We start from the raw sequence: 15003 nt of genomic DNA on the forward strand, positions 1-15003 counted from the left end.
CCTGTTAAAAACCCATGTAGACCTTTTGACTGTTGACCTAGCCCATGTCGGCCTAATGCTTGTGTCGACCTAATGCTTGTGTCGACATAATGACATGTCGACCTAGTTGTTCGCAGCGTACTCACTGGGTGATATTTTAAACAATATTGCTCAGAAGGTGCAAAATAAACGATATTGTACTTTATTCATTTATTTTGCTGACGCCCTAGTTCGAAAATTTGATTAAAACAATTTCAAAGGCTCTATGGCCCCACGCTTCAGGAAGCCTGAGAACCGCTGGAATAGTGTGAGAGCAATACTCAGTATCTCTGCCGCTGAATTTACTGTAGTAACAACAGGACACCCCGAGCGGCAGGGGGCGCTGCCCCTCTACCTAGGATCCTACAGTATAACAACAATAACGTGCTGCTAGTGCGTCACCGTGCTGTGAGTAGTGCACATGTTACTGACGGTGCCGGCGGCGGAGAAATACATCCATCCCAGTAGCACTGTGCGGGGGCCGGGGATGAGTCACGGTTACTCAGCAGTCCTGCTGTGTGAGTGGCGCTGTGCTGGTGCCAAGTCATCCTGCTGCAGTTTATAGACGATCCCGGCAGCCGCTGCCGCTCCACATTCTGCTGTTCGTCCGCTCAGCGAGGAGGAGGTGCAGCCCCATCATTTATAGGGATATGAACACCACCGACAGCGGCGCGGCCATGACTCTGCTGGGTACAGCCCACACTCTCAGCCTGCACACCGGCAACCTGATGAACTGGGGACGCCTGAAGAAGCGCTGCCCGGTCTCCCCAGTTGAGGAAGTGAGTGCTGTCATTACACAGGGGGCTGTGATGTAGGCTAATACTGAGTCTGACCTGTACATCCTCGTTGTGTGTGTATATGTGTCCCTTCGCACTGCCATAGCATGCTAGCCATTCATGGCTTTATTTAAAAAAAAAAAAATTTCACATGCAATGTCTAGAGGTGGGATTGCATGGTAGTGATGAGGTGTAGGGCAGTGGGTGAGCTGGCTGCTGTGTCTGGTCTGCGTGTTCCTATCAGTAACCAGTGACATTATATGTGAGGTTATATGATGGGAAGTGGTATAATAAAGTGCAGCTACTGTACATGTGAGCTCATATGTACTGCTGTGTCATATCGTTATGCAAGAGTGTGATGAGCCATGCATATGTTATGTAATATGTACACATTAGAATAAGAATTATGCCATCTGCCAGGAAACACAAGCTGGCATGTCTGGCACAGTAGGCTGCGACCACTGTAGTGGGTGGCTCACAGTAAATTGTTACCTCCTGGGCAAAATTCAACTATCACTGAAATCCTTTGCTAGGAAGGACGTAACTTATTGACAGTCTTATTACAGTACATTGATCTTCCCTGAGGGGACCCCTATAAAGAGACTGGGATATAGGTTATAAGTAGCTGTCAAAAGATTGACTGGCTGTATTTGGTTCTGCGTTACATGTTGGTATTTTCTAGTTCGTGTTATGTCTGCCATGAGTATAATGTGTATTTTAAAAGCTGAAAGAAAAGCCAATTGTAAAGTTATGTAACTACCTGCTAAATATATGCAAGGCCAGAGAAAAGTATTGTATCTGGTTTACTTGCAGGACAGTATGAAAGTATTAGGTGCTAATATACTGTATTTAAGATCTTTTCTGGTAACAAAAAGCCTGTTACCTTCAGGCCAATTGTTTACATGATAAATGTCCTTTTAAGACCGTTGTCAAGTTGGAGTAACTGGCTTTGCTGCATTTTAAAGGGAAATAATAAAGGCAGAGACTAGCACGTGCTTATCAGAAATGTCAGTCATCTGTTCATTGTAGGAATAATTTGCCTAGGCAATACAGTAGAACTAGCAGTTGCATGCGTGCAGTGTTTATTTTTGCTTCCTTCATTACTTTGTCCTGTCAGAATGACTTGCTGGTTTTAGGCTTCTGACTCTCTTCCATTAGGCTATTCAATTATCTGTACGTTTTTCGCTTATGATACTGAGCTTAGCTTTTAGTGGACTGTATATAACAAATGCACATAAAAATCAATACCAATTCCAGGCCTGAGTCACAAATAGCTGCATTATGGGCGACTCTTGTGCTTTTATCAAAGGCAATTTCCTCTTCAGCATTTTGATGATTGCTGTTAAGAAAATATACACTGTAATGTCTTATTGGTACTTGTTTCCTAGTATGGTGCCCACTAAGCAAATAGCTTAGTGGGCTATTCTGCGTAGGAAAATCGTATCGCTTACCGTGTATAGTGCTGTGCGATTCGATGTCCATATTAAGTGCACTGGCGTGCCTATACAATGAAATATCACATAGGATCGCATGGCACCAAATGCGATGCAATATTTTATTGTATAAGCACCCATGCCATGTGATGGGTGCTTACTATGCCATTGCGTCACACCCACCCCCCCCTCCCCCAGTATCCACGCCACCCCGAAGTGTGGCGGGCACAGCGGACCGCATCCTCTGACCTTTTCTTACCCCCACTAGCCACGTCGGCGTGGAGTTGATTTTATACAGTGTGGCGAGCCACCGAGCCTGAAGCGTGGCAAGCGGACACGAAATACATGTAAAGTAATGCGCGGGGCTCGCTGTGATCGCCTCACTGCGCTCGCCACGCTATATAAAATCAATTCAACGCCGACGTGGATAGTGGGGGTATGAAAAGGTCGGAGGCTGCATTAAGCCGCCCCTCGTGGGGCTCGCCACGCTTCGGGGTAGCGTGGATAAGGGGGGTGTTTTAGGAACACATTCACACCAGCCATATCATACATCTAAGACAGTAAAGACGACATGTGTTAACTAAGAACTGTAACTTTTACTGAAATAGATGTCATGCAAAAAGCGCATGCTAAGCTATTTCACTGCATTAGCGTACGTAGAAAATCTGGGCGCCGTGCTAGGAAACAAGTACCGTCTTATCTATTGTTTAATGATTTCTACACAAATATTCACTTCAAGTCTCAGCATGGTGGCACCTCTTATGTTTAATATTAGGCTGGGCAAACTATCAAACTATCATAAGTCATTCAACACTTTCTTCATTGTTATTTTTTATGTGTTTAAACTTTTAAATGAGTGGTTTACACAAATCTTCTGTTGGTGTATAATTACTATCAGAGCGTCCTTTTTGAGATTCAACTCCATAAAAACTTCCCCACAAAAAGACAGTCAGACCATTTTAGATGTTATATCAAATTGTGAGACCTCCTGTGGTACAACTTTCACACGGATGCCCGGCCACAAAAGGGTAATTGTTTACCAGGAAATGCAAATTATTTACTTGCATTCCTTTTTTAATTGGGCAATTAGGTTTTTTATTTATTTAAAGATTTTTATGATGTGACAGCTGTTACCGCCATACTTAAACTAATGGTGTGTACACATGGGTACAATCACCCTGCGATACTGACTGTATAGTCAGTATCGCATGCAGATCGCAAGGGTTTTAACCCTTGCGATCCCGATGCGTGCTCCCGTATCGCACGGCAGAAAGTCTTGGCTGCCTTGACTATATAGTGCAGATCTGCACTATATAGTAAAAATTGTATGCCATCGCATGCATGCCGTGCGATGCGATCGGTGATTGCATCGCACGACGCATCTCACCGTGTGTACACACCATAACAATGATCTTGTGACTTAAACAACATAACAATAACAAGTCTTTCGAAAACAATTTTTCAAAGAAAATATACAAAAAGGTATCTGTTGATTTTCATTAACTAAGATGATGAGATGATGACTATCATAATATGTAAGGGGAATAGTCCTTTTCTAGCAGAATTCACAAACCAATAATTGGGAACATTATTTAGGTGGGTATCCGGATGGCTCACAGACAATGTCTAGATTGAGTCAGTAGGTCAAAAGTTGACCCAAGCAATATGGCAATGGTTGTCATAGGAAAATGTTATGTGTTTTTCAGCAAAAAAAAAAAAACCTTTTATATTATTTTTTTTTTTTTTTTTTTGCAGTGATTTCCATAGCTTCAATGGAAATGCGGTTACTTTTTATTTTTTATAATATTCCAGAATCGTTTCTTAACCTGTCTCGATCCACAGAGAAGACAAGTCTTTTGTGTAGCTTAAATTTGTCCAATGTGCTTACTGTCCATATGCTGTAGGTCGTGCTATCATGCGGGTGTTGAGAGATTTAAAATGTCTCCATAGTTTCAGATCCCTGTTTCATATACAACAGGCATGTCCAAACTATGGCCCTCCAGCTGTTGTGAAACTACAATTCCCATCATGCCTTGCCACAGTTTTGCTATTAGGGAATGCTAAAACTGTTGCAAGGCATGATGGGACTTGTAGTTTCACAACAGCTGGAGGGCCATAGTTTGGACATGCCTGATATACAACTTACAAAAAAAGAGAATAAATTGCAGCATGTAAAAATGTGGCACAAATAGGTTAGTAAATGACCAGGCATCACTCCTTTTAATCATTTTGGATGCGTGTTTTATCTATGAGCATCTTGTTTTATCCGGGGTATAGGTGGCTATTTATGAATGGAGGCTTTTTGCATTACATTAGAGCAAATGTTCCCAACCTCTGCTGTTAGTCCAGGTTTTGTATGTTTACCAGATGCAGGAAGCCAAAATGGTGATGAAATATCCAGCATTACACTTCTAACCATCTTGCTTTATAAGACATTTATATTTGCAAAGTACAATGAAGGGGATGTGGTCGACAGTCAAGCTATTGGTTGACATGGTCAACAGGTTGACGCAAGCAATAGGTTACCTTTTAATTTTTTTTAAAGGTGTGTTTTTTTTTTTTTATACTTTACTATTTATTTATTAACAGTTTCTTATATAGCGCGGCATATTCCGTTGCGCTTTACAAAGGGGACAGTGATACAACAAAACAGGGTATTTACAGACAGACAAAATGTAGGAGGGCCCTGCTCGCAAGTTTACAATCCATGTGGGCATAGAGTGGGATTATAATAGGGTGCTAAGCATAGCGAGGCATCATGTCCGTAGCACGTCAACCTAATTACTGTCACCCCTATGACCCATACCCCAATGAAGATCAGTATCACACTGTGGGGAACTTGGTTTCTTAAAATATTTAAGGTTTGTTGATAGATTATACCTGGCAGTCTCCGATTTGTCAAAGGGGGATATATCAATGTATATGCTAGTTCCTACTTCCATGAACTGGTACTATTGTATTAGGTAAGTCCTCAAGTGCTGGTTAATCGCTGCCTTTTACTGTCTATAAAATCCAGTAAGGATCCAAAAATTCATTCTTCCAGAGTGTGTGTGTTACATTTGTCAACGATATATAGTGATTCAACTTGAATAGCATGAGTCCAAAGGGGCATACACATGGGACAATTTCAGCCCCTTTTCTAAACATCTGACCAGATCTATTTTAGAAAAGGAGCACGGATCGCTCCGTGTGTATATCCTGTGGCGATGCACGGTCCCGTGTGTCGCTATCGCCCACAGGTAAATCTAGTGCTTGCACTAGCCTTCCATATATCTCGGGGCTTTACCTATTAAAAAAAAAAAAGCAAAGCCCCACTCAGCATCGCGGGACACCCATGATGTGTGCTGAGCGATCATGCTGAAGCCCGTCACTTAGCTGGGTCACCCCGCAACGTGTGTATGTAATGTGATTGTATGTAATTGAAGTTTGAAATTTTGCATTCTTAAGCCTCTCCAACCATTATCTTGCCTGTTGTTGCCCTCCATACTGATCCTCTCCACATTCTCAGAGGTGTGGCAATGCTTTCTTGTGCCCATGTTGGGCCATTTACGGTACTTTCCACATTGCAAGTTTGTCCTCCCACCTCTATGGGCTGTATAGGGAAATTGGCAGGACTTTGTGCCGTGTTGGTATGGAACATATCACATTGATGCCTGGAATGTGCTGATTAAGCTCTTTGTTGATAACTGATATAATGTTTTGATTGTAATAAAATATTTTTCATTACAGTTGGGTGATTGCATCAGAACGACTCTAAATGAATGGAGCTTGAAGATTAGTCCAGAGCTTATACAGGTAATGATTATCTGTATTCCTTTTGCATGTATAAAATAGGGCTGTGGTCTTATTTATTTTTTGTTAAATTCATATTGACAAAACACTCAAATGTAGACCTATAATTTTCTTCTATACTTAACTGCAAAGTTCTATTCAGGTGCCCCATAATCTGATGGCTCTCTTGCTCCTGTAGTATTACCATACTTAAGTAGTCCTGTAGCAGATAGAGTGGAGGATAAACTGCAGGACCAGCCAACTATGAAATACAGTATGTATACACTAACCCACCACAATGCGTATGAATGTTGCACTTTACGTAGAAATATTCTGACAAGTGATGGCTATCTGGTCAAAATATCGACGCAGCTGAAACTGCCAACGCTCACCCTGCCGACACCCTCAGAATGATGCTGAGAGGATTAGGCTGCATGTGGGGAGGTTAGGCTTTATTGTAAAGGATAGTAGGGATTCTCACAGGACTGCCGGGACTCGAAACAAAATGCAGGAGGCAATGCAGTTTCCCCCTGACAAGCTGAGACATTGTTAGATCACTATGGGCCGTTTGTCGACAGTTCATCATGTTGACATATCGCTCATGTAGACCTGAAGAATTACAACATGGACATGGTTGATACACTGACAGTCCCACTTTGTCAGTGTAGATAGATCTGATGAATACTGACATAACTGTAGAGAAGTCAGACCCAACCCATGAGATCCTACGCTTGTTTCCTAATTCCAGACTGCTTATTCCCAGTGGTGCTGTAATGTCCCCTGGCATTTTACCAGCTTTCTAAACAATCGGTTGCCCGTCAAAATGGCATAACAACATAAGCGTAGTGTCAGCATCCGCAACTATGCGCGCCCGAACACTGCAACATTTGCTCCGTCTTAGCTGGATAGATGCATCGACCTTTAATTATATAGAATGTTTCATTCACATCTGATTTTTAGTGCAATGTAGGGCTGGACCAATTTAAGCATGAGAATAATAATTCTCTTGGATGGGGCAGACCCTGTACATGACAGGGTGCTTTATCTGCGTTGTCAGGATTAGAAGGTAGAGCTTTCACACAGCAATTAATAACACTGTGCCCAGAGCCGATCACTAACAGTAACCAGATGCCATTGTGACCAGTTCATGGAGGATATTTCAGGGCTCTTGTCACAGTTGTTCATTATAATATGCTGTTCAAGTTCTACTGGTTCTTCATTCTTGCAGTGCATAGCTTGGCTGGGTCATTGCAGTGTTCACAGTGAGAATAGCTTGGCCGGGTCATTGCAGTGTTCACAGTGAGAATAGCTTGGCAGGGTCATTGCAGTGTTCACAGTGAGAATAGCTTGGCAGGGTCATTGCAGTGTTCACAGTGGGAATAGCTTGGCCGGGTCATTGCGGTGTTCACAGTGAGAATAGCTTGGCCGGGTCATTGCGGTGTTCACAGTGAGAATAGCTTGGCCGGGTCAGTGCGGTGTTCACAGTGAGAATAGCTTGGCCGGGTCAGTGCGGTGTTCACAGTGAGAATAGCTTGGCCGGGTCAGTGCAGTGTTCACAGTGAGAATAGCTTGGCCGGGTCAGTGCAGTGTTCACAGTGAGCATAGCTTGGCCGGGTCAGTGCAGTGTTCACAGTGAGCATAGCTTGGCCGGGTCAGTGCAGTGTTCACAGTGAGAATAGCTTGGCCGGTCAGTGCAGTGTTCACAGTGAGAATAGCTTGGCCGGGTCATTGCAGTGTTCACCGTGAGAATAGCTTGGCCGGGTCATTGCAGTGTTCATAGCAGCAGGAGATAATTGTGGTGATCCTGAGGTGAGGAGGAGAATGGAGACTAGTCAAAAGCCAGAGAACAAGTTGTAGGAGCAGGGAACAGTCGGCATACTGTGTACTCAGCTTAAGTCCAGGACTAGCCCCTAATGGGCGTGGATAAGAAGGTTGACATGAGGTTCTAAAGCTGTTTTTTTTCCCTAGAGCTTTGGGCTGGCCACATGCTGTACATGCATTGCACACACCTAGGAAATGCTGCTTTTCACAACTAAGCCCAGGGTATTAGTCGCAGGGAGGTACACATCCAGGTTTATATACTTGGGACAATGCAATCAATTGGATAGCTCTGGACGCTTAACAACAAAAACAACCAGTGTGTATACACCTTTAGTTTTAAGTTCCAAAACAAAGGTTGTGACTAAAGCAGTTGTAGTGGACCTTGGTTTGTGTAAATAGAGCACACTGTGGCAGTGTTCGCGAAAACCACCCAAAAAAGTGGGTCCCGGGGACCCTTCACTTCTAAAAATCGGGGTCCTACCTGACCTTTTCTGGGTCCCAACGGAATAAAGCCTCCTCTCCCCAGCATGGCACATGTGGGTCGGGGGGATGTATCAATTGGCCCACTCCCATAAAGATACATATATACTAGAAACTATATAAACCTGAAAACTAAACAAGTCACAAGCACACACAAACACAACACAGAATCAGAAATAAAATGAATGAAATAATTTCCAAATAATGTCCATATCAATCCACACAGCTGTAGTACAGAAAGCTCACAGCCCACATTAACGTCAGGTCGGCTATAGACCCATTACACAGCCCAAAATACTCTATGGTCTGCCAGGGCCCCATTACACAGCCCATGTTACCCTGCAGTCTTCCAAAGCCCGTTACACAGCGGCACACCCCACTACATATCATACGGTACCCCGTGGTCTACCATAGTCCTACTACACAGCCCACATTACCCTGACGTCTGCCATAGCCCCATTACAAAGCCCACATTGGAACAAGGTCTATCATAGCCCCATAACGCAGCCCACAATACCCTGAGGTCTGCCACACTCCCATAACACAGCCCAAATTACCCTGAGGTCTGCCATACTCCCATAACACAGCCCAAATTACCCTGAGGTCTGCCATACTCCCATAACACAGCCCAAATTACCCTGAGGTCTGCCATAGCCCCATTATACTACCCAAGTTACCCTGCAGTCTTCCATAGACTCATTACACAGCCCTCATTATCCTGCGGTATGTTATAGCCCCACTACACAGCACAAGATACCCCATGGTCTGCTATAGCCCCAGCACACACCTGCCATAGTCCCATTAAACAGGGCACATTACCCTAAGATCTCCCATAACCCCATTCGGTAGCCCACATTAGTCCAAGGTCTGCCATAGCCCCATTACACCTCCGCCTCCCCATATAGAATGACACATGAACTATTATGGGGGTAACCTGATAACTCCACTTCTAATCACATATAGCCCATGGCAGTGACCTATCAGGCTATCCCGCGCCCAGCCTGCAGCGCTCATTCATACAGCGCGGCCTCCCTCACACCCAGTAGTCCTCTCCCAGGGACATACTAAAAGGAATGACAGTGGAATGACAGTCTGGTCTGCTGATAAGGAATGCCAATTCAGTATAATGGGAGACAATGTCATTTATATGTATGTCATTTTCTCCCATTATAGTCAATTGGCATTCCTTATCTGCAGACAACACTGTCATTCCACTCATTCCATTTAGTACATCCCCTCTCCCATCATTGCTGGTGCCCAGCCTCCTCTCTGCGCGGGGCCTCGTGTTCCGTCCACCACCCAGCCCGAACACACAGCCGCAGCCCGGGCTAGATGTGAGACTCACCCATGTTGCTTGCGGTGCTGTGTAGCCGTTACTCGCTGTGTGCGCGTCTCCGTGCTCTCCCTCTGTCTGTCTCACTGACACAGCCCCGGGACGCTGCCGGACAGCGCGTCCGGCAGCGTCCCGGGGCTGTGTCAGTGAGACAGACAGAGGGAGAGCACGGAGACGCGTACGGCAGCGTCCCGGGGCTGTGTCAGTGAGACAGACAGAGGGAGAGCACGGAGACGCGCACACAGCGAGTAACGGCTACACAGCACCAGAAGGTAGCGGCGACTTCTGCCCACACTCTGCCGTCACAGTATGGGAGGGGCGCTCTGGCCTGATGTACTCGGCTCCGTCCTCGCTTCCAGAGTGGGAGGTTAGTGGGGGAGGTTCTTCAGCCCACACTGCAGCATCACAAGAGACGCAGTGACAGGCTGACAGCCAAACACGGCGTCGGGCGGCTCACAGGTTCAGCAGCACAGCGCGTCCTCGGGGACCCCTTTAGTTTTAAAAACTGAGTCCCCGTGGACCGGTTTCGGGTAAAATACGCGCTATAGCGCGTTTTTGCGAACCCTGCTGTGGGGTGAGATATATCAATCTAGCTATATCTATCTATCTCACAGAGGAGCGCCTGCAGTGTTCTATGTAGAAGGTAAGGGAAATAAAGTACTGCGCACCCTAACCAGCAGCAGGTGACTGATGAAGGTCCCTCGGTCCGGATCCCGACTCACAAGGGCTTTTTTCCCTCGTAGGGGTCCAAGATCCCCACAGAGGGAGAATAGAACCTGTGGCAAACGGGAGCGAACCACTGAGCCCGCAAAGGGCTTCATTGCACTCGTCCCTCTGTCGGAGTACCTGCAGTCGGTATTCCAATGTCGATATACTGACCGTCGGAATCCCGACAGTCAGCCCGCTCACCACACCTGCCAGCAGCACAGATCCTGTACCTGCTTCTCTAGGCCTTATTATGGAGCCACGCCAAGATCATCTTGTATCTGAGGGTTAGTTATTTACATTTCCTGTCTGCTGTACATGGCTGGATCTGCAGAATTAATTCATATGGCTTTGGTTGCTCTCATGCAAAGTTACGGGACAACATAACTTTATGAGCATGTCCTGTAAATAGAATAGAATCAACTTTATTGGCCATGTATGCTTGTGCACACTAGGATTTTTTTTGTGGATTACAGTGCAGCATCAAACAGGGGTAGGGGGGACGACATTACATACATTACATTAAGTAGGGTCACGTTGTTTGGCTGTTGATATTGGGATTGCATTCGCTTTGATTGGATTGTTCTTCAGGATTGTCTTACCATTCCTGTCGCCAGAATGTTGTGGAGCTTGTTTCCATTGAAGATAATCACATTTGTTTTCCTGATTTCTAAATGACAATCTTTCCATTAGTAAATGCTTATTAACTGTGAAACCGCACCTTCTCCCCGGGAAGCACATTATCCAGATGCTTCAGGACTACATTCTTAGGTTGTCTTTCTGTGGTGTGTCTGCCATCACTGGCCACATAAGCCTTGTGTAGTGTGTTGCAGCTTCGCTGCTTTTTTTTTTTTCTCTCTGATTTGTAGGAAACAACTCTGTGATGACAAACTTCATGTGTGGGATGAGAGAGTTAAAGAAAAGCTGCCTTAATAATATACTAGCTAAACCTTGTAATATTCCTAATGTACAGAATTATTTCTTAAAGCTAGGAGAGAGAATTGTGAGATAGTCAGCTTCTTTCTGTCTTACATTTTACAGGCTGTTTGAAAAATGGGCCCTATACACGTAGTGATCCTCTGAGTGTTCTGATCGATGCTAGATCGCTCAGTATGGTCACTCGGCACACAGCGATGTGTGCAGAGTGATCTGTCGGGGACAGTGTTCTCCGGCGAGAACACTGGCCCCGACCAATGAATAACCTGTGTGCGGGTTATTAATTTGTGGGAGATACCAATGGGCCGGCCCACACATCTATATCACTATGGCTGCTACACACAGCGATGTAGGGGCATTTTCTATTAATAATGAACTAAAATCACTCAGAAAATGTCTGCATATCGCTACGTGTGTAGGCCCCATAACTTTGTCCCCTTTAAGCTTTGAGATATGAGGTAAACATGATTCACTATGAACCAGGTGTAGAAAGGAAAGTAGAGCATTCCATCCTCTCAAAATGTCTCCATGGCTGTGTCGCTACAGGGTCATCAAGTTTATAATCTAGTTACTGGTCTGCTACTAGGGTAATAGAAAGTTGCCCTTCCATCCTCATTGGAAGGGCAAGGCTGCAGGAGGGTGAGCAAGAGTGTAATGGCTACCTAATAAACTGATTATGTATTTTTGAATTCTACTAAGCAGTTCTAATTTATACAATAAAATTTGAAATTGCTGTTTGATTTAATACGATTGCGTCTTTAAGCTAATGAGCTGGAGAATAAATAGCTGCCATTTTCTAGATTCCCATATAAAAACAACTGCACATTCTGTATGGGTCATTGCAGTACTGAAATATCCTGTTAGGTGAAAGACAATGTTACTGCTGAATAGCTGGTATCTGAGGGGCTTTGTACTGGACCAGACAGTTGTTTTTACCAAAGTGATCCCTGACGCACTGGTAGCTGCCAGGAATTTGGCGGCTTTTTCAGTCCAATGCCCAACCTAAACTGTATGATGTAGTCTGTGTCATTTTCACACTGCCTGTATTTGGGTATGGTTTTTCTTTTCACTTCGACTCTGCCAAGCTGTTAATGCAGGTTTACAAAGTTACTTTTAGTACACCACGCTATCACGTAAAATAATATTGCCATGTCACTGTCGGAGATTCTCTGAAGGGGGGGAGGGGTGGTTATTACCAAGTTGCTGCTGCTTCTGCGGCGTCTTCAAACAAGAAATTGAAACCGTCAATTCAAAGCGAAATGCACCTTGATTTTCTTTGAGTTATGTTAGTTTTAAATTTGCAATTTAAGCATGAAGTGGCGGTGCTTGAAAGCAGATGCTTTGTAAATGTAACCCACTGTTCACTTTTTGGATTTCTTTCATCCTGCTTCAGACTTTTCCAAACTTTATTCTGGACTAGATATTCAACATTTGAACATGCATTTGATGTGAATGAAGCGTTTCAATTTATATTTATTTATTTGCTTAAATCCAGAATGTTAACTGTCCAAAACCTACATAAGCTTTTAAAAAGAAACAAACCTGTTTTACAAGACTTTGCCAGAAGTGAAATTGTGTACTCATTATAACATGTGCATGGTTGGCCACGCTCCTTTAAAAAAAAAAAATGCGCAGTCACTTACCCTCTTGGCAGAAAAAAGGTTTCCCCTATCTATAGAGACAGGCAGCAGGTACACTTTACCCTTCTGGTCATGTACGTACATATGGGAAGTATGATGCTGTCCTTGTGGACACTCGGGACATTTATCCTAAATTTTTATGCATTTTCTTTTCATCCTTTAGGAATCTCCACATACCCTGGAATGTGCTGTAACTCAGGCCATGGAAACTATAAACCCTGAAGAAAGAGATGAGATGAAAGTGTCTGGTAAATAAAAAGCTCTAGTTTCTGATACAGTGCCAGTGTATTTGGTTCCTGGTGTTATCTGGCCATGGTGCAGTGCTAGATCTGTGCCATACATACTGTACATACGTTTTAGAATTCAAGCAAAATAAAGTTCCATTTAATATATTTTAATACAATATTCTTGTTTTGTAATTATGCAAAACAAATTCCAATCTCAGGTGAGTGTGGTCAACCATGCAAAATAAACAGCAATAATAAAAAAAAAAATTCCCTTAAGGAGGGGATGTGCTCTTTTTTTAAAGGTGAAGTGAAGAGTTTCAATCAAGCATACCCAAATCACGTTTGTGTAAGTCGATACGAAATTTATAAAAGGTATCTTTTACTGTGGTTATAAGGTATTTTGATCCGGATTATAGTATGTGATCATATCATTCCACGTGAACTCGGAAAAATACAAATCCTATGTAGACTTGTGATTATAGGTTGTGTTAGTGTGTCAGGTGCTGAAGAATTTATTTTAAACAGCGTACCTCACTTGCCAAGAACACAAACGTAATAAATATATAAAGGTGTCTTGCATGGTTGACCACCCGCATCTGAGATTGATCATCACGACTGGATGCCTACATCACTAAAAAGAGACTTTATTGCAACAAAGGACTATATTTCACGGTCTTCATAAGTATACATTGTGCCCTATTGTTTTAGGGTCCAATTTTTTGCTTGTTTGTATGGTAGAAAGTGTGGGTGACACTTTGGGAGCCATAGCATCGGGGCTGCATTGCGCCATATACAACTCTATCACTCCACCTTTAGCTGTGTATGTGTGGCTTAATTCACTTATACCACTTTTACATCAGCAAGCCGGGTGCGATTCTGTTTGTGACAACTTTCATACTGGCGTCCTGGCATAATGCCGGATGGGTGATGTCACAGGAGGCGGGGCCTGAGGCACCCCAGAGAGATGAGTGCATCTCCCAGCACTGGCTTTTCCATTGCAGTGAACGGGTCCTGGATCGCATTGACCCAGGTTACCAGTTTACACTGCACAGCGTACATGCGGGTGGATTTGAGTTTTATCGGAAACCTATAAAACTCCTATCCACCTGCAGGTATAACTTTCTATATTTTGATGGGTAATAGGATGTGCTTCATCTGCGACTTTGTACATGTGTAAATCTAATTTCTGTGGGGTTAATGTTGAACCCAGTGTCTGTTAAACTATAATATGAGTTTTATGTATGCTGAGCATGCGATGTGAATAAGGTGCATGATTTGAAGTAAAACATAATACACTACATAACTAGTGGCTCCGTTCTTATGGCATGTAGACCCTAAAGGTCAGAATCCAATTGCATGCAGTCATTTACTGCACAGTAGAAACAGGCTAGAATAGCCCAATAGTGTTGTTGAGCTTTCCAGTCATTGCCCAAATTGATGTTATTGTAAATGACCCTGAGGCAGCTACAGAATAATCCCTGATAAGTGCTACTTATCCTGGCTGATTGTATAGCCTGGGCCATTACATTAGCTGCAGTAAATTACCACAGCTAATTGGATACCCGTTTAGGTGTATGAGGACACATCTGTATCCTTTTATATTATCTTGTATATGTAGTATTATATCTACGGTAATCTTGTTCTGTTTCTCTCTACAGTAAAACTGTTTTTTGTGAGTTCTGGTCTTTCATCCATCAGACATGCTGTGGAAATGGGTGAGTAAATATTGTATACTATGATAAATGAACAAAGCATTAAAGGGACGTGGCTTTGCCTAATTAAGGGACTGTTATGGGTTTTTTACCCCATAGTACTGTGTATAACTGCATACAGCCTGCTGTCGATATATATTTACAATGAATG

The 15003-nt window shown here is 43.7% G+C and overlaps 1 protein-coding gene across 1 annotated transcript in view; it reads left to right on the plus strand.

Moving 5' to 3' along the window:
- Positions 1-413: 413 nt before the first annotated feature.
- Positions 414-15003, plus strand: part of GCLM (glutamate-cysteine ligase modifier subunit) — a 29598-nt gene continuing 15008 nt past the window's right edge. Inside the window, exons 1-4 of the mRNA XM_083157072.1 lie at positions 414-797; positions 5957-6022; positions 13077-13161; positions 14799-14855. Of these exons, the coding sequence (XP_083013198.1) occupies positions 669-797; positions 5957-6022; positions 13077-13161; positions 14799-14855 (337 nt within the window). The 5' untranslated portion in view covers positions 414-668. The remainder of the gene's footprint in view (positions 798-5956; positions 6023-13076; positions 13162-14798; positions 14856-15003) is intronic.

The sequence above is a fragment of the Crinia signifera genome, chromosome 8 (assembly GCF_055691185.1).
Source record: "Crinia signifera chromosome 8, ASM5569118v1, whole genome shotgun sequence".
Classification (NCBI taxonomy): domain Eukaryota; kingdom Metazoa; phylum Chordata; class Amphibia; order Anura; family Myobatrachidae; genus Crinia; species Crinia signifera.